The sequence below is a fragment of the Alnus glutinosa genome, chromosome 2, assembly GCF_958979055.1.
Source record: "Alnus glutinosa chromosome 2, dhAlnGlut1.1, whole genome shotgun sequence".
Taxonomy (NCBI): domain Eukaryota; kingdom Viridiplantae; phylum Streptophyta; class Magnoliopsida; order Fagales; family Betulaceae; genus Alnus; species Alnus glutinosa.
This window is the reverse complement of record NC_084887.1, coordinates 29,159,337-29,179,919: the sequence shown is the minus strand read 5'-3', so window position 1 is coordinate 29,179,919 and position 20,583 is coordinate 29,159,337. Positions and strand designations below refer to the sequence as shown.

Here is a 20,583-nt window from a genome sequence, read left to right as displayed (position 1 = left end):
AAAAGTACAGGAACAACCACGCATTTTACCCAAGACCCAGGGCCATGGTGTTGAGTGCACTGTAGACCTCCTTGAATCTGGACAACTTGCCCAATCATTATCACAAAATGCCTTACGTTTGGCAAGTGGAAGAAGAAGGAAAGAAAATGCCCTCACCAGGAGCATTTTTAATGCACCTTAAAACACGGTATGCAGCATCCAAGTGAGGTTGACCATGTTTATTTACAAATTGACTCAAAATCTCTACAGAGAATGCAAGATCAGGTCTAGTAAGAGTAAGATAAATAAGCCTACCAATTAACCTTACGTACATTAAAGGTTTCTCCACAAGATCACCATTATTCCGAGAGAGTTTCAAGTGAGGTTCTGTAATATAATATCCCATTTCTTACTAAAATAAGGCTTTCTGGATACTTGGGAATGGAACGCACGTGTTAGAAATGGAATGCAGTTCTTTTGGCGAAAGAACAGTGAATTAATAATTTGAAATTAAAAACGTACAATATTTATTGGTAGCTAGTGACATGATAGATAGATTTGTTGTTTAATATTTATGTTATACATGACATCTATGTGCATGTGCTTAATTAGTATAGATGTGAGATACGGCCGGGTGCTTAATTAATGCTCCGTTTGTTTCGGCGTAAAATGATTTCTGGAAAATGATTTCGGTATTTTTCGGTGTTTGGTAGGGGCGAAAATAATAGTCAACCGGAAAATGATTTCTGTTTGACCAAAAATGCTTAGTAAATTTCGGAAAATGATTTACGCTTTTTAAAAGCGTAAATCATTTTCCGAAGACGTCTGACGCGGTCGATTTATTTTAAACAACGCAGTCGACCTTCACGTTTAAGCAGCCGACCATCATCAAAATCTTGCCCGTATCGAATTCCGACAACATCCGGATAATGTCGTCGGAATCTGGCGACGGAATCCGGCCACCTTCGCCGGAATCCGGTCAGCCCAGATTCCGGCAACCAATCTGGCCGGATTCCGGCGCCGGATTCCGGCGATCTGGCCGGATCTGGCCAGATGGCCGGAATCCGGTCGGTCTGGCCAGATCCTGCCAGATCGCCGGGATCCGGCCGGCCTGGAACTGGCCAAGGCCGGCGGGGATCCGGCCAGAGCCGGCCGGATCTGGCCGGGATCCGGTCGGTCTGGCCAGATCGCCGGGATCCGGCCGGTCTGGCCAGAGAGCCGGCCTGCTCTGGCCGGATCCCAGCCGGCTCTGGCCAGAGAGGCCGGATTCCGGCCAGATGCCGGCCGGATCTGGCCGGAATCCGGCCACTTCGCCGGAATCCGACAAAACTGTCCGGATTCCGGCCATTATCTTGAATTCAGACTGTATTAACCGAAATCAAGTAAAAATGGTCAGAATCTTGTCGGTTAGTGACGGAATCTCGTTATGGATGATTTTTATATTATTTTATATTAATATTTATATGTTTTGAATAAAAATTAATTTTTATAGGTTAATATGTTTGAATAAAAATATAAAAAATATTTGTAATTTCCTGTACGCGCCAAACACCGAAAAATGCTTTCGGCGAAAAATATTTTCCAGAAAAATGACTTCCCTGAAACCATTTTACGACGGAAACCATTTTACGTCGAAACAAACGGAGCATAAATATATACTAAAGTTATCAAAACACCCACAATTCAGTTCTCTTGCCACGTTTGAGGCTTTCGATTCAATTCCTGAACTAAATTATATTTTGGAGCTTTCCCTCTAAACATAAGGGAATCGCTTATGATGGAAATAAACAATAAACGGGTAAGATCACCTATTCTAGAATGTGATATGATCTTTTGCCACTTCAAGATATAATTTTTAACCACTTTATTCAGGTATCAAAGTGGTCCCTTAACTAGCTTTAGGTTTTTTTTTTTTTTTTTTTTTTTATCTAAAAAAAAAAAAAAGTAAAAGTAAAATTGTCCGTGGGCAAAAGTGATCAGTAATTGAATTTTAGTATGATAATGTATCATATCTCCTCTAGAATTATGCTCACTCACGCGTGTGGGCTTAAACAAGATATGATATGTTTATAATTTCTGTATAATTTATATACAACTCTAACAACTTTTTTTCAAATTAACTATTAGATCTGTTTTCTTACATATAGGTTCTACATATCCAATTGTTAATTTTGAAAAAAGTTGTTGGAGTTGTAGAAAAAATGTATAAAAGTTGTAAACATATCTCATTCTTTAGTATTGGGAGGAGAAGATTGGAATTTAAACAAAGAGTTAAAATTGTTGGAGTATATCAGGAGTTTAAGAATCCAAGCTACAATTGAAGACTATTACTTAGTCACAGTTAAAGACTGTGACCGTACCTAACTATAGTTTAAGTTTATCACTTAATCACAATTTAAGACTGTAACCTAGCTACAATGAATGGCAGATCCATTAAGGGGCCAAGGGGGGCCTAGCCCCCAAGCCCCAAGATTTTTCCCTAAAAAAAATAAAACATTAAAATTAAAATTTTACCTCTAATTTTATTATTTTCCTTCATTTTCAAAACCTACCAAATTTCAAGAGGGACCCACTTATTCAACCCATTAACAATTATTTAAACTAAATAATGATTTTTTTTTATAATAGAAAATTATTATTTAAATCATTATTCCACGCTACTTTTCATAACACTAATCATTATATATAACTTTTCATACATTTAATTATTTCCTACCATTATTCCACACTACTTTTCAATTTCAAAAATTCAACGCCTAAACACAATTTCAAATAGAATTTAAATTCTACTCTTTTGTCTCGAAATTCGAAAACCAAATAAGAATTCAATTCTGATTTCAAAAAAATTCAACACCCAAACGAACGTGTTTTTTTGCAAATTTGAAACTGGTCCCTCTGTAACTTTTTTGTCCATTTTCGCAACCTCCTTTAGTGTCACACCAACATTTTCGCCACCTCATCTTAAAATATTATTTTTTAAAAAAATTTTAATTAATTAATTATTATTATTATTATTATTATTATTATATTAAAGAGGGAGGTTTGGGGGTGGCCTGCGAGCCACCCCCAGAGGTGGCCAGCGCCCACCCCCTAGGGCCAGGGGTGGCGTCGCGCTCATCGCTGCTCTGGCGTCGGCAAGGACGACCTCAAGAGCGAGATTTTCAAGCTGAATTCCCCCAGGCGCAGCGCCACTGCCTTGCTTCAAGATTGGGTCAACCACGGCCACAAGCTCTCGCTCTCAGAACTTCGACGCATCTCCAGACAACTTTTGAAATCCAAGCGCGACTGGCACGCCCTTCAGGTCCCTGATTCTCCGTAACACCTATTCTTTTTTCTTTTTTTACAAGTTCCCCGTCATCCAGCAAATGAAGCAAAACAATGTACCTCGAAATGTTCTGTCCTACGACATATGGATCAGTGCATGTGGTGAGGTATCCGGCATTGCTTTGGCGGAAATGGTTTACAAAGAAATGGTGAATGATAAGAATGTACAAGTGGGATGGAGCACCCTTTCTACTTTAGCTAATGTGCATATAAAAGCAGGACTTGTTGACAAAGCTACTTTGGTCCTTTAGGAATGCAGAAAAGAAACTAACTAATTGTAACCGTGTTGGTCGGAATTATGACATCAGAGTCTCCAATGTCCTTCTAGGCGCTTATGTGAAGAATGGAATGATAGACAAAGCTGAATCATTACATCTCCACACAATGGAGAGAGGCGGATGTCCAAATTATAAGACTTGGGAAATTCTCACGGAGGGATGGGTGAAAAGCCAAAACATGGACAAAGCCATTAGTGCCCTGAGAAAAGGGTTTGTTATGTTGAAGCATTGTGATTCGAGGCCATCTCATGATGTTCTAATGGCCATGGCAGAGTATTTTGAGAAGCATGGGAATTTTGAAGACGCAAATTGGTTCATCAGATTTGTCCATCAAAACGGCATTGTGAGTTAAGTCGTTGCTCAGAATGCACCTTTGTGCTAAGAGACCAGCTTTTGACATCCTTGAGATGATGGAGAAGATTGAAGAATAAAGTTGAGACGGATGATGAGACCTCTGCCCTTGTTCAAGCCTTCGATGCGTAAGTAGTCATTCTTACAGATTTAGTCCTAATGGCTTCTTGCAAAGACTAGCAGAACAGAGTCATATTTTTGGATTGTTTCTTTTGGGATTAAAGATTCATAAGCGCGGAAAACTTGATGCGTGAAGAGAATGCAGCTGATGATTTTCTAGAAAAGGAAAGCATGACAGCTTATGTATGACAAGCGCGGTCCTTTCACTCAGGGAATTTGATTCTTTATTGTTAGATGAAGTAGATGTTTGATGCTGAAGCTAACCTAGAGTGTCCTGTTATTTGTGCAACAAAATTGTGTAGATGTTGGAAGACAGATATTGTAACTACCCAAGCCTGAGGGGCCGGTTTATTAACTTCAGAGCCTAAGAAGCGCTAAGATTACCTATTTAGGATCTTGAGAAAACAATATCACATAGATGCAACAAAAATAACTTGAATGAATGATATGATTCCCCCCGAAAACCTAAGCACCCCGGCCACTTATATCAACCGTCTTGAGACCTGAAAAGGAGAAGAAAGTAAGGGGTGAGTGAAAGACTCAGTAAATAATATTCTCAACTGAATTAAAATGGTTGAGGTTGGACCTTTTGAAATAAAGTAACAATAAAATTTGAAGCTGATAATTAATCATATAACATAAAGTAATTACTTGAGTTAAACTCTATTTTATGCCCTCAAAACATTTTTCTTTGTTTTACTAAACAAAACATGTTTAAAAATATTTCATAAATCAACTCTCATTTCATCAAGCTCAATATAAAGACATGATTCTTGAACGAGTAAAAACTTATCTTTTCACTTGTCATTTATGGTCTCATGTACTATTACGCCCCGTATGCATGGGGTTATGCGATCCAACCTTCGAGGATCTGGTAACACCCGTGGCCGTGGGGTACCTTCATCATCTGATTAACTTATTGTTGCACTCAGCAAGACAACTTAGTGATGGCCACACCTTCATGTAACCGTAACTTCAGTGTGGTGCACTCCATCCTAGCCCGGTACCATGCTACTTACCTTTTCTTAGGCTAAATGTCTTAAAACATGCATTTGCATATTTTGGTTCTACTTTATACATGCTTATTCTTTACTTCCTTAAACTTTTAATAATCATATAACTTAGTATGTGAAAAAAGTATTACTTCTTTATGTAAAAATTTCCATAAATGGAAACTTTCTTTATTTAGAAACTTCTTATAAATGGAAATTTTTCTTCATTTGAGAAAAATTACTAAAATAGAAACTATCCTGATTTTTGGAAATCATATTTCATAAATGAACATTGGTACCCATATTTGAGTAACAACTTAGCTGTAAAACACTTTCGTACCTCGAGCTTTTAAATCATAGGGTAACATTTTAAAAAAAAACATGAAGTGTACGTTGACAACATGTAGTAAAAGAAATGACAAATGGGTAACATTCAAATATTTTAAGGCAAAACATGTTATCATAGTCATTGAGAATTAAATAGATTCAAAGGAGATAGAGATTACTAGCTACTTATTATAGTATAAAACAATACTTTTTATGATAATTAAAACACTAAAGGAAATTTTACTATAAAATGCATGATATGAAAGTGTTAATTACTTTAATTAAAATGCACTTAGAAGGAGTAATAAGTACCACTTACCTTGATACTACACCAAAAGGTACATAACAACTTCTAAACCTGAACAATAAGGTTCATCTAAGTTAGCCTTATGCTAGGCACACAAATCCATATTAGAAGTCGGTCCTAACTTACTTGACATTTCAGACATTTTCCTTTATTATTAAAAAATGTTTTTTTCTTAGAAATAAGGTAAGGAATAACTCCGATAATTTTTTTCCTTTTTTTTTTTTTTTGTGAAAAGTATCATATTCTATTCTAACTTATTTTGTTAACATTTTCATACTTTTAAATAAAGAAACGAAAATAAAGTTAATCTTAGAATTTCACTTTTTTTTTTTTTAAAAAAAAAGATGATTTAGTTATTCTCCAAAAGTCTCAAAATTGTTTTAAAGAAGGCATGGGTCATAAATGACATTTGGACCTTCTTCTAACTAGGTTAACCAACTAAGACCTACAACTCACTAAATGAGCTTAACTAGAGCTTTACACCAAGTCACTTGGCCCATTGGCCCAAAGCACATCTAAGACTAATTACTTAATAAATTTTGGATCAAACACTCATTCAAACATGCCGTGAAAATAAATTTTTCAGATTTAAATCAAAGTCTTGCTTGATGCCATATATGAGAAATAACATATTTACTTAAAATAATTTTAACATCACTTTAAGTGTTGATGTTTATAGATATTTTGTCACTCAAAAAAACCATACTATAAGACTTTTTGGTTATAAAAGATTATGCCCTAATCCAAAATCCATACTCACTACTCATTTTTAAAATCACTTTTCACGTCATTATACAACTATGGACTTTTGGTATGAATCCTAGGTCATTTTCTTGAAGAATATTATTAAATGGCCATTATGAAGTTTTTATTTTTAAGGACAAGTATTTTCTACAAAGAGAGAAACATATTTTGTAAACATAAACTTAAGTAATTATTAGGTTATAAACTCTCATCTTAAAAATATCATGCATTTTGGTTACTAAATAAATTCGCAAGTTTTATAAAAAAATGGTGGAGTTTATAAATACTTGCTTTTGACAACCTAACAAAATATATGGACATTTAATAAAAGCATCATAGTAATTTTTATGGCTCAAATAGTTTTCTTTCAATACTCTTAAAAATTTACATATAGGTCGAACCATAATATACATGTTTTTCATGGAATAGGTTAGTAACTAATCTCATGAACATCCATAGGTTTAATGCTACATGAAATTATTCTCCTATTTAATAATAGCAACAAAATCCTTCTCTCATGTATTCAAATGGCCGTTTCTATAATATTTAAATAAAACTTTCATAAAACATTTTAAGCATATCATATAATGGAGATTTCAAAGAGAGAAAATGGATGGATTACTTACAATGATGTGATTTTAAGAAATATGAGAACTTCTTTTCTTGCAAACTAGTGTGGTAGATTATGGAGGAATGGGTTGGTACGTAATAGGTGCTTTTAACTCTTAGATAAAGGGGTTATGAGGGAGCTTTAGAGAAGAAGTGAAAAGATGAAAGAATGGGGGGAAGAAGAAGGGGTTGGTCGTGTGGTTGGGGAAGGAGGTGCCAAATAAAACAAAATGGGGTGTAAGACCCATAAAGTAACTCTTCCATCAACTCATAGGCTTGTCTTTAAAACCAAAGGGTTATGGGGTTGTTCTATACATTAAAATCTAATGGTTAAAGGTTGGTATAAGGTTGTCTTGAAATCCAAGAAATAATACAGTGTAAAGTTATTCTTACAAAATCTAGGTATTTAATAGCATGAAGAGTTTCATAAACTAAAGGTTAAAACAATGTAAAGTTTATTTTTCTCAAATCTAGGTGGTTAATAATAGGTTTTGTCTTGAAATCTAATACTTTAAATCATGTTAAGGTTAATTTAAAACCTGGAGTTGATGTATGTAAATCACCTCATTAGTCCAAAATTTATGTTGAATGAAAATCATGGGATTTTAATTCCTATTGTCCTATATGCCATATATTAAATTATGAATGTTACTAGGGTTTAAAATATGCCAGGGACAAAAACACTAAAATTATGAAATTTCATTAGTCATTACGGTCTTTTTCATAGGTTTTGATCCAATTTTTATTTAAGCTAACTAGGCCTAAAATTAATGGCCTGTACAACAAAACCCAATACTATAAACCCATAATCACACTAGGCCCACACCTAAGGTGAGGGTGTTCCGATATCACTTGGGCACTTTTCCTTCAGAGAGGATTGTGGCAACCAACTGTAAGATATTGAAATACAAATTCTAGAGGTGTTAATGTCCCTGTGGCTGTAATGATTTTGTTGAACTGCATCATTGCGTTTGTGATTGCAATAGATGCAAAATATTATTGCCAAATAATTTTGCAAATCTTATTCATTGAATTTTGGAAATTGTTTGAATGGTTAAATTATCAATAATCCCAAAAGTTTATGCTTTTGGGCAAGTAGTCATTTAACATGGTATTAGAGCTACAAATTTCTTGCGATGATCATGATTGCCCTTTCCTTCCCATTGTGATCCACGTGTTTGACCATTAGTTGCCATACGTGAGAGGGAGCATTAAAGTGTCCCACATCGCTAAGATTTCTTTACCTTGACACTTTATAAACTATGGTGTCTCCTCCTCTCTCAAGGCGTCTTTTGAGAGTGAGTAAGATCCATAGACTTTAACATGGTATCAGAGCCAGTTCCTTTAAATTGTTGGGCAAATGAATATTTGTCTATACTTTTGGGATAAGTGATAATTTAACATAGTATCAGAGCCACAGGTTTCTTGCGATGATCATGATGGACCTTTCCCTCCTCTTGTTGTTCACGTGTTTGGCCATTAGTTGTCACACATGAGGGAGCGTGTTAAAGTGTCTCATATCGTTAAAATTATTTTCACCTTGACACTTTATAAGTCATGATATTCTTTTCTTTTTTCATGCGTCTTTTGAAAGTGAATAAGATTTATAAATTTTATCATAAATAACCGCAAGTTAAAATTATTTATTGTTGAAAAATTCATTAGCAATCCATCGTACATGTGGGTTCCATTCCCACAGACAGCGTTGCCGTGTTATTCCTATATTTTCTTACTAACCAAAAAAGCAGTCTTTCGAACACCATATGCAGACACCCCTCAAGCATGTGCACAATCCTCGTGACCTTGAGGCTTGAGCCTTCTAGTATCTGGTTCTCGCTTTCAACTGTAACGGCAATTGATATTTGTGTTTTTTTTTTTTTTTTTTCAACGTAACCGGTCTAATTAATTTATTGGTTAGTAACCATCACTTGAGGTTACTCGAAGCCGAAGGAAAATCTATCTAAAAAACCAACAGAGAATATTCAGTGATAGTTGTAATTGCAAGTACGTTAACATATATGAGAGTGTCACGAGGGATGTTTTTTAAGGGAAATGTTAAAAAGACAATTTTAACATAATTAGTGCACAACCCTAAAGTACAATGAGGTGAAATTCATGTGCCTTATGATTGTGCACTAATTGTGCTAAGGGTTGCACATGAATCACAACCCGTTTTTTAAACCCTTGTTGATACACATACGGTACACATAAATGGAAAAGTTCCATTATTTGTACAATGGCAAGCGAATTCACTCATGCTTGTGTTGTACTATTGTATATATCAATACTATTAAAGTATTGATTAGGTGATTAAATTTACTTCTTCTTCTCAGCTTAAGTTTTTGGGATTGGTAGTGATTTAACATGGTATTAAAGCCAAAGATCTTGAGTTCGAACCTTGACTCCGCCTCCTATTTCAATTAAATATTCTACGTGTTGAGTCTCACCTATTAAAAGAAAGTCTGAATCTACACATGAGGGGAGGTGTTAAAATATTGATTAAATGATTAAATTTACTTCTTCCTATCAATTTAAACTTTTGGGACAAGTGTTAATTTAACACATACTGCCCACCAATTGCTTGTACGTATTACAAAATGAAACCACCATCGATAGGTTGAGCTGCTGATTGCATATAATTGGAGAACTGGAACTTTAATGTTGTACTTGCACATAATCCCAATGGTAATGTTCAACTAGTAATTGGAAACATTTCCATTTACGGAGCAAACAAACTTATCAGTAGGCCTGTACAAACGGGATGGCTATAATTGTTAACCGCTGACCGCATAACCACATTACCACTTTAAATTTGTTTGTATTTTTTTTTTTTTTTAAATCATTCTTATCTTTCATAATAGATTAGGGAGAACTCCCTTGGTCAACACATACATATTCCTTGATTGAGTCTAGGAAAGACTCAACCCAAACCTGATGGATACAATGGTGTATGGTCATACGGGCCAGCTGATGGATACAATGTTTGTATTTAGTTACTTTAATTTATAATGTTTTAGTTTTGGATTTGTTTGTATTTGATTATTTGGATTTGTAAAGTTTTTGTTTTGGATTTGTTTGTATTTAGTTATTTGGGTATATTTGTAATGTTTTTTTGGATTTGTATTTAGATTTATTATTTTCATACCAAAAGGTCAAAAAGTTATTATTATTTTTTTTTTGAAAAAATTAAAACCTCCCAAAAACCAGGTTAAAGTCCAAATTAAAAAGTGGTTTTTTAATCGGCGATTATAAACTTAATAACTACTAACCGTCTAGGCAAAAACAATTACGAATGTTAAAATTTAATAATTACCTTAGGCAATTGTAATTAGCAATTTTAACAAATAATCAGTAACCAAAACTGTTTGTACACCGTAATAAAAGGAGAAAGATTCCTCCCCATTACAATGAAATGGAGGGGATTCGTTTCGTCAAAGACTCCCATTGACTCCCATGTAACGCACCCCGTCCCCACAAGTATTGGAAAAGGCAAAAATACCCTGCATTATAAGGGACGGGGTACCCTCCGGTTAAAGGGAACTGGAGATCCTATTCCTCCCCACAATCTCCCATAGTCCCACATTCCCACCTTTCTTCGCAATCTCAGAAAACCCGGCCTCTCTCTCTCGGAATAAAGAAAATGGCAGCAAAGTTGATCCTTTCTGTTCTTCTTTGCCTGTTGGCCATCTTGGCCGTTGATTATGCCCAAGGTGTGTCCTCAGCCCACGCCCCAGCACCGTCCGTGGACTGTTCGAGCCTGATCCTGAATATGGCTGACTGCCTGTCCTTTGTCACCAACGGCAGCACCATCACCAAGCCAGAGGGCGGTTGTTGCGTTGGCCTCAAGACTGTGCTCAAGGCTGATGCCGCATGCCTCTGTGAGGCCTTCAAGAGCAGTGCTTCTCTCGGTGTCGTCTTGAATGACACCAAGGCTAACTCCCTCCCCGCCGCTTGCAAAGTCACTGTTCCCGCCGCCGCTAACTGCGCATGTCAGTCACTTTCACCATACCCCACTCTTCTATTTTTCTAATTTCCCTTTGTTGCTGTTTGTTATGAAGGAAAATGACATTTTCCTCGGGAAAGTTTCTGAGATCCAACTAATTATTCTCTCTCCTCTTGGAAAATTACTGTTATTAGAGATTAATTTTGTGGGTTTTTGTTGTTTTGCAGTGTCTTTGACTCCTGGTGCTGCTCCTGGTATGTTTTGATCCTCATCTTGATTCGCGCTATGTTTCTTATATATAAAGAGAGAGAGAGAGAGAGAGAGGGTTCTGCGAGAGAGGGAGGGAGGGAAAATGGGAAGAAAAAATTTGACTCAATTAATCTGAGGCTTTGGAGACGTTGGGCTGAGCGGCGTGATGTCTTATCACTAACACGTGCAGGGCACAGTGGCTGTAAGACACGACTCGGTCGATTTCCAAACACCACTTATATGTGTGGTTGGTATTTTTTATGGTGGATTTGAGATTGTGATTTAGTAGTTAAAAAATGTAATTTTAAATTAAATTGTAAAAAATAATCTGTATGAAAATTATGTTTTTAAAAAATTACAATTTAAAAATATAGAAAATTGTTTTTTCAAATCGCAAGTAATGTATGTTTTTTTGAAAATGTAGAATTTTAAAGGTTAATTTACAATTTTAAAGGTCAAATTGTAATTTTACCAAATGCAGTTAATAAAAACACGAATTTTAAAAACATAATTAAGTGTTTACTAAAATCGTGGCTTCAGCATTTAAAATCGAACACATTTGGCCTTTAAAAATATATGTATTCTCTTGCTTACACATTTCACGTTTTTAAAATGTTATAGTCAGTTTAGGTGTTGAATTTTTGAAATCAAAATTAAATTTTTATTTTAATTGTGAATTTTGAGACAAAAAAAAAAATATTTGAATGATGAGTAGAATTAGAATTTTTTTGAAATTGTGTTTGAATGGATTTTTTAGATTGGAAATTAGTATTTTTTAATAGTATAAAATGATTGGAAATTATTGAAGGTATAAAAAGTTGTATATAATAATCGGTATTATGAAAAATAGTATTAAAATAATATTTATTTGTTATAAAAAATATTAAAAACGTTTTGAATTTGAAAAAAATAATAATTATTTATGCATGAATCTTACTTGTATTAATCTCAAGGTGAAAAAAAATAAATTATTTACACGTAGGTTTCACCTATGCTGACATTCAGGTTAGACTCACGCATAAAGCCTATACTCATTTTGAAAAACAATTGAAATTTATAGTTTTTTTTTTAGTTAAAACCGAGTTACCAGGCTTCAAAAAATAATTGAGGAATTCTTTTTCATTCCCAAACATACCATTATCCTTTTCAAATGCACTCTAAACGAAATATTTTCTAAAATTTTATTTAAAAATACACTTGAGACATCCGAAATCATGGCTCTAATAAGTCGTTTTCCTGATAATGTGTTAGCTAGAGCAGGATAACCACCATAATAAAACATGGTTCGTGTTGATCTTTGTTTCACACACATATATATATATATATAATATTGTTCTTCACGGAAAATATGCCATCTCATAAATCGATCAGAACGTCCTTGTCAAAGTCGTCTGACAGTTTGGAAAATTGGTTGTATTCTCTAATGTCATTGACAGATTGGACATCACCATTGACATTGACCATTGATCGCTGACATTGACTTTAAACGTCTTTATCATTGCTATTCTACACCGCTGTGAACAGCGTTCATACTCCAAAGTAAAAAGTAATACGTTGGCAATAAATTGAGAGTAGGAAAGTCATGATGAGGATGCATGGTGATTTACAGGCCTTCGACCTAATCTGTGCCAGAAAATTTATTGGTTACTTGATGAAACTGTTTGCTTTGTCCCCCGTCAGAAACTTCTAGTAGTCAATGACATCAACGCCCAAACCATCTCACCCTCTTTTTTTCCAAAGCTTTATTATTATTATTATATGCTGCAATCTCCTTGTATATATATCAGCCTCACGTGAACCCCACTAATTATTCCCATTACTTTCCAACATACCCTGCTCATGGAGAGAATTTGTTTAATATTTTCCCTTTCCATGCACTTCTTATTGTACAATTCCACCTGGCAAGACTAGTTATTGCAACTTTCTTCCAACGCTACCACATATCAATATGCTCTTTCTTGCTTTAAAGGTGCATATTTATTTACCCTTAGAACATTCATATTGAATTGTGTAAAATTTCATCTAGAATAACTAACGAAAACTCATTTTTACTAGTTTAGTTAATAAACTTTTAAAGGAATCATACATTCGATAATCTATTTTTAACTCTATATATTTTTTTGGTTCTTTTTATCTGCTTTCTACTTTTTGTCATTTTACATTTTTTACTTTTTTGTATGTAGAAAACAATAAAATAATGGAAAGATTGGTGAATAGTGCAACTCTACATGTAGAGTTATACTATTCACAAATCTATCAAAACTCTATTTTAGATTTAGGATAGATAATAAATAATTCAATGGAGGGGTGTTTTTGTGAGTTTGTTATCTATTATAGATTTAGAAAGACTTTTACATGATCCAATGTGAATGTTCTAAGCCTTGTAATAGCTACCTTCATTAATTCTGTTTTTTTATTGTCTCTCCAATTTGCATTTGGAGAATTGTTTTCACTACCCATTTAGTTTAAACAATCTAATTATCTGCTGGACTTCATTGGATCACTCTTAGCTTCAAGCCTTCAAGAAAAAGGGATAAACCACCTAGGGAAATTATTATTATTATTTTTATATATATAAAAAGAACCCAAATATAAAAAATAACTAAATGCAAAGTTTGTAAAGCAAAAAGAAAAGCAAATTTGAATAGAGTAATACTGTCATACAACTCTGATGATCAAAATCAGTCAGATCATCACAATTATATATATAGCAGTCGTATAACAGTACTTTACTAAATAGCATATTTTATTATATATTGAATAATACGTGACTTGACAGTAAATTATTGGGGGTGTTTGGTAAAAATTGTTGAGTTGATTTTTTTTTTTTTTTTTTTTTTTTTTTTTTTTTTTTTTCATTGAGTAGTAGTAAGAAGTAATTGATGCGATACAAAGTAAAAAGAATTTGTATAGAAAAGTGAAAAAGTTTTGTATTGTTATGATTTTTTTTTTATTTGAATAGTAATACAAAACTTATTGATGTGACATAAAAAATGAAAAATGTGAAAATATTTTTGAAAAAAATCAAAATAAAATAAGAAAATGGAGTGTTAACAAAAACCCCCCATCATTCGCTCCTTTTGTTTTGCAGTGAATTAAATCACATGACAGAAAAGTAAAAATTATCTATATATTTTTATGAACGTACATGACAGAAAACTCAACTCATGACAACAAGAGTATAAATCATGTAGTACTATTAATTATTAAATGTAATGGCATGATAATTTACAATTAAGATGTAGGTATATATATATAGTTGTTATAAAAATATATTTCCCTTTTGAAATAACATAGAAAATATAGTGCCTGCCAACATATTATCATATGTTTAACTTTTAATGATTGTTCTTCCTTTTGAAAACATTCATTATTGGACATAGGGAATTGATTTTTGATTTATTTATTTTTTAATCAAATTCCTCGTTCGCCTAACTTTCCCGCAGTCTTTGAGTCTTTCAATCAGTTATCTGTTATCCTAATTGTTATGGGATTTGATTATTGTACAACACAAATACAACAACTCCTCACATGAGGGTGGGCCCTAGTATGTGGGACCCACCCTCATGTGAGGGATTGTTGTACAGTTATTGTATTGGTGTTGTAAATCTAACATTTTTCAATTGTTATTTTCAAAACTAGGTTATACTATTTCTTTATCTTTCTTTTTTATTGATTTTTTTTTTTTTTTGGTTATTTGTGTCAGAATTTCCGCAATATTCCCCGCCGTCTCCAACTCCGTTCATTGAGCCAGCACCATCTCCTAGTGAATATTTCTCAAATGACCACTCGTATAATAATAATCTCTCAGGTTTGGGTCTTTTGTTCTAGCTTTATAATTTCTAATATTTCTTTTGTTATTTTTTTTTAGTGCTTGAATTGTTAATATTAATGTTGCAGAATCGAAGGGCAATCCGTTGCTGAAAATTAAAATTGGTATGAGGATCAATATTGTACAAAAGCTATATATTCTAGTTTCTTTCTTTCTTTCTTGTTCTAACATGCATATAATGAAAAGACATTATATATCATTCTGTATGTTTCGGAAGAGTAACGTACCATTTCTGCAATACATTATTTTATTTCTATTCTTCTTTCTGTGCTCTAACATTGAAATACGTGACTTAAGACCATTGTTTGCAAGCAGGCATTTCTGGAGCTGGGATTGGGATTGGGATTGTCGTAATTATCTCTATTGTGATTATCGACAGAAATAAGAGAAGGCAAAAAACTGGTGCAAAAAACTTTCAATTCATTGATGAGGAATTCATAAAGAAGTACGGATCAATAGCCCCAAAGCGATATACTTATTCAGATGTGAAGAAATTGACCAACTCATTCAAAGAAAAAGTAGGACAAGGAGGATATGGTGTTGTATACAAAGGGAAGCTACCTGATGGGTGTATGGTGGCAGTGAAAATCCTGAGCGCGTCCAAAGGTAATGGGGAAGAATTTATCAACGAAGTGGCTAGCATTAGTAGAACAGCCCATGTTAATATAGTCACTCTTCTAGGTTTTTGCTATGAGAGGACTAAAAAAGCTCTAATCTATGAATTCATGCCAAATGGATCTCTTGATAAGTTCATATATGATAAAGGACTTCCAATTACGACAAATCATCACTTGGATAGCAACACTATGTTCCAAATTGCGGTTGGCATTGCTCGAGGACTAGAATACTTGCATCGTGGATGTAATACAAGGATCTTACATTTTGACATAAAACCACACAATATACTTTTGGATGAGGATTTGCGCCCAAAAATCTCTGATTTTGGCCTTGCTAAACTATGCAAAACAAAAGAGAGTATTGTGTCAATGACAGGCATGAGAGGGACTGCAGGATATATTGCACCAGAAGTCTTTAGTCGGTTCTTTGGTGGGGTCTCCCACAAGTCTGATGTCTACAGCTACGGAATGTTGGTTTTGGAAATGGTTGGAGCAAGAAAAGAATTTGATGGTGAACTGTCTCAAACTAGCGAAACATATTTTCCACATGGGATTTATAACAAACTTGAACAAAGAGAGAATTTGGTAAGTTTGGGGGATATAACAGAGGAGGAAGAAGACACAATAAGGAAGATGGTAATGGTGAGTTTATGGTGCACTCAAACCAGTCCTTCGGATAGGCCATCAATGAGTAAGGTGATCGAGATGTTAGAAGGTAGCCTTCAATCCTTACAATTTCCACCAAAGCCTGTTGTGCATTCACCTGTGAGGTCACCTCAAGATTCCTCAAGTTCACAGTCACAAAATCTAACATTTTAAATGGTTACAATTGTATGATAAGATTCAATAATTTTAAATAGATAGGTTGTGATGAGCTTTTCTACTCGAAGAGTGGTGCACGTAAAAGTAATCTGTTTGGAATGGATGGAGTCAAGTTGAGGAAGGGTTAGAAAAGTTTTGTGAACTTGCTAATCTTGCTAGATTTTGAGCAGCACTGATTGGTCTATTCATAATATTGTTTATTGGAAGCGTTCTCATTTCCTTTCTCCTATGAATTGTAATACTTCCTCTGGGTGATCTTAAACCTCCGTAATCTCCTTTGTGTTTTGGTTCATGTACTTGCCCACGAAGAAAAAAACAACTTTGTCAACACATGAATGGGTTTTGAGTTCTTCATAATTTGTCCTACTTTCTCTAAGAATCACTTTTGAAAAACTCTCAACATCACTTTTTCTTTTTTTTTTTTTTTTTTTTTTTTCTCCTCTACTCCATTAAAACATTCTTTCTAAATTTTTTATTTGTTATTTCTTACTCTACCCCACTGAATCCATCGATGACTTCACCATACGATACCCACCTTGAATTTTTTCACAACCACCACTAAGAACTCGACCACCATTTCCACACGCAGCTTCACCAAATTTTGGACCATCTTCACAACTAAAAGCCCAAAGTTGCTGCATACTTTGATCATTGAGACCCAAACAACCATTACCATCACTGACCTCACCAAACGTAGTGAACTCTCTTCCCCAACAGTCAGGACCATTACCATTCCCACCACCAAACCAAACCTTGAACTCCATCACCTTCAAGACCCACATCTCCATTTTCTAAATCTTCTTCAATCCCTTGCCTTTTTATCTTCCTTCTCCCGTAACGCACTTTCCCTCCACCAACATTTTCACCAGAAACCTTCTCCTTCCTACTCCTTAGCAGCCTAAATCAACCATCAAAACTAACAAAAAGCCAAGCAAAACCTAGATAAGAAACCCTCCACCCCCCCCCCCCCCCCCCAAAAAAAAAAAAAAAAAAAAATCGAAGAATAAAAAAAAAACATACCGATTAGAGAAGACGAGTGATGTACCTCCAATCAACCAGCGAATGGAGAGAGAGAGAGAGAGAGAGAGAGAGAGAGAGCTTGAGCGTACACCTGATACTACTCATTTCCCTTCTGTCTCTGATTTTGCTATAGAGCTTGAGTGTACACCTGATATGCTCAAGTGCTCCCCTGCCCCACTCGATCTCTCGCCTGCCCATCTTGAGTGCTCCACTCCTACGCTCGAGCGCTCAACTAATACGCTTGAGCGTTCTCCACATATCTCTCTTCCGCTTTGCAAATGCTCACGGATCCGCTAGCCGCCTACCTATCTGCAAGATTTTCATTGTCAGCTAGCCACCTCTTCCCCCCCACTTCAACCTCCCTCTTCGAACAGTTCTACTCCTTCATCAGGTATACCTTACCCTCTTTCCTCATATCTTTCTTATGCTAAGCTTTCTAATGCTCACCATCATTTCAACTTATCTGTCTCTTCCACTTTTGGGCCCCAATTCTTTCACAAAGCTGTCAAATATCCTCATTGGTGGGAAGCTATGTAGGCTGAAATTGGTGCTCTAGAAGAAAATCACACATGGACTCTTGTTGAGCTTCCTCCTCACAAGAAAACTATTGGTTGCAAATGGGTTTACAAGGTCAAGTTTAAGTCGGATGGACAAGTTGAGCACTATAAAACTCGCTTGGTAGTTAAGGGTTCTACTCAATGTGAAGACTTAGACTATCATGAGATTTTTTTCTCCTGTGGCTATGTTGACTACGGTCATATCATTGCTTGCTCTTGCTGCTGCTAAGAACCGGCATTTACACCAACTTGACGTCAACAATGCTTTTCTTCATGGCACTTTGAATGGAAAGAGGTTTACATGCAACTACCCATTGGTTTTGCATCTAAGGGGGAGTCCAGAGTTTGTAGACTCAACAAGTCTTTGTATGGTTTAAATAGGCTTCACACCAATGGTTCTCCCGATTTTCTATTACCTTGTTAACTCATGGCTTTGTACAATATAAGTCAGATTATTCTCTTTTCACTTGACCAAAAGGAGAATCTTTCATTGCCTTACTTATCTATGTTGGTGACATTGTCATTGCCAGTAATGACATTGTTGTTGTATCTTCTCTTACTGCATTCCTCAACTCTCAATTTCGTCTCAACGAATTGGGCACTATCAAATACTTTCTTGGTTTAAAGCTTGCTAGGACTACCAAGGGCATCTCTGTGAGTCAACGTAATTATACTCTTGACATCCTCCAAGACAGTGGTCTTCTCGCTGCCAAGCCTTCCATTTTTCCTATGGAGTTCAATTTAAAGATTTCACAAGATAACGGTCTCCCTCTTGCGGATCCTACTTCATGTCGACGACTTATTGGCCGTTTGATTTACTTAACTCGCACACGTCCTTATATTGCTTTCTTTGTTCAAGTTCTAAGCCAATATATGGATAGTCCTCGACAGCCACATATGGATGTAGCTTCACATGTTCCTCGTTATCTCAAGAATAATCAAGGACAAGGCATTTTTTTATCTTTCTTTCTCAGATTTTACACTCAAAGCTTTTTGCGATAATGATTGGGCGAGCTGTAGTGATTCTTGACGTTCCATCACAGGTTTTTATGTTTTTCTTGGTGATTCCCTCATCTCATGCAAATCCAATAAACAATCAATTGTCTCTCGATCCTCTACAGAAGCCGAGTATCGTTCCATGGCCTCTTGTTCTTGTGAAATCACTTGGTTAATTGCTTTACTTTGGGATTTCCCTATACTTCATCCTCAGCCTGCTCTCATTTTATGTGATAGCAAAGCTGCTTTGCATATTGCTGCCAATCCAGTATTTCATGAACGGATTAATTAATTAAGCACATCGACATCGACTGTCATTTAGTTCGCGATAAAATTCAGCAAAGTCTTATTCGTACTATGCACATTACCTCTCAACATCAACTTACTGACATTTTCACCAAGCCTCTTGGTCGGGTTCCTTTTGATTTTCTACTTTCAAGATGAATATATATATATATATGTGTGTGTGTGTGTGTGTGTGTGTGTGTGTGTGTGTGTGTGTGTGTGTGTGTGTGTGTGTGTTAGCATCAAGCGATTAAGCGAATAAAGAAACAGCTTGAGTGCAGACGGCACTCGAGCACAAGTTAAAGAGCTCGAGCGCCTATAGGGCTCGAGCGTTTTACTCGCACATACAAAATTACGAATAAGCTCGACACGTAGCTTTTAACTAGATTTGAGTGCAGGCAGCACTGGAGCACACAAGTTAAAGAGCTCGAGCACAAGATATGGAGCTCGAGCGTTTTACTCGCACATACAGAATTACGAATAAGCTCGACAGGTAGCTTTTAACTAGATTTATCTAGAAGATTCTAATAGTTGATTAGTTTGTTAGATGAGCTGGATTGTATATATTCCTTTTGATTTTATTTTTTATTCCTATTGTAAAGTCTATATATACAGTACTCGAGTGCATGGAATACAACAAGAATTATTACTCTCCATTTACATACTCTGTTTTCCGTTTCTTCTCCATATGTGACAGAGGGTTTAAACAACATGATGTGAATGCTCTTACATGCCAATGAGTTTTTTTGAACTTTTCTCTTTGCACAAAGAAAAAAGAAAGGAGACATTTTTTGGTGTCCAATTGTCTATTTTATGGTGTTCAAGTTTTCCAAGTTCGATTTTTCTTTAAAAAAAAAGAAAAGAAAGAAAGAATGATGAGCAATACAAAGGGGGGAGTAACAAGAGAATTTATAGGCCGAGAAAAGAGGAGAGTTACCGGGAATGGTTCCAAAATCTCCATGAGCAGCAACCCATTTAACAGTAAAATATGAGCTCTCGTATTGGCTTGTTTTGAGTCTTGATGGCTTTCCAGGTGGGAAAATGCAACAAGAATGTGTTGAATATTTATCTCTGATGACTTGACCACTGTGCCAATTTGACGGAAAATCGTGACACTTTAAGGCCTACATTATTATTTTCCATATATTTGGACCAAAATTACGCCGCGTGCCGTTTTAGCCCCTAATCACCCCAAAATGCCCCGTTCTGTTCGCTTTTGTCTGAATATTTG

The 20,583-nt window shown here is 35.3% G+C and overlaps 2 protein-coding genes and 1 pseudogene across 2 annotated transcripts; all 3 read left to right on the top strand.

Annotated features, from left to right (window-relative positions):
- The first annotated feature begins 1,367 nt into the window (after nucleotides 1-1,367).
- LOC133860466 (pentatricopeptide repeat-containing protein At5g27460-like) lies at nucleotides 1,368-4,217 on the top strand (annotated as a pseudogene).
- Nucleotides 4,218-10,566: 6,349 nt separating this feature from the next.
- LOC133861180 (non-specific lipid transfer protein GPI-anchored 31-like) lies at nucleotides 10,567-11,310 on the top strand. The gene is made up of 2 exons (XM_062296902.1): nucleotides 10,567-11,020; nucleotides 11,202-11,310. Exons 1-2 carry the CDS (start codon nucleotides 10,672-10,674, stop codon nucleotides 11,237-11,239), a joined length of 387 nt encoding a protein of 128 aa, XP_062152886.1. The 5' UTR covers nucleotides 10,567-10,671; the 3' UTR covers nucleotides 11,240-11,310.
- A 3,061-nt stretch (nucleotides 11,311-14,371) lies between these two features.
- Nucleotides 14,372-16,727, top strand: LOC133860465 (PR5-like receptor kinase). Its single transcript, XM_062296065.1, has 4 exons — nucleotides 14,372-14,402; nucleotides 14,930-15,034; nucleotides 15,124-15,159; nucleotides 15,371-16,727. The coding sequence occupies exons 1-4, from the start codon at nucleotides 14,372-14,374 to the stop codon at nucleotides 16,489-16,491; spliced, it is 1,293 nt and encodes a 430-aa protein (XP_062152049.1). The 3' UTR covers nucleotides 16,492-16,727.
- Nucleotides 16,728-20,583: the final 3,856 nt, after the last annotated feature.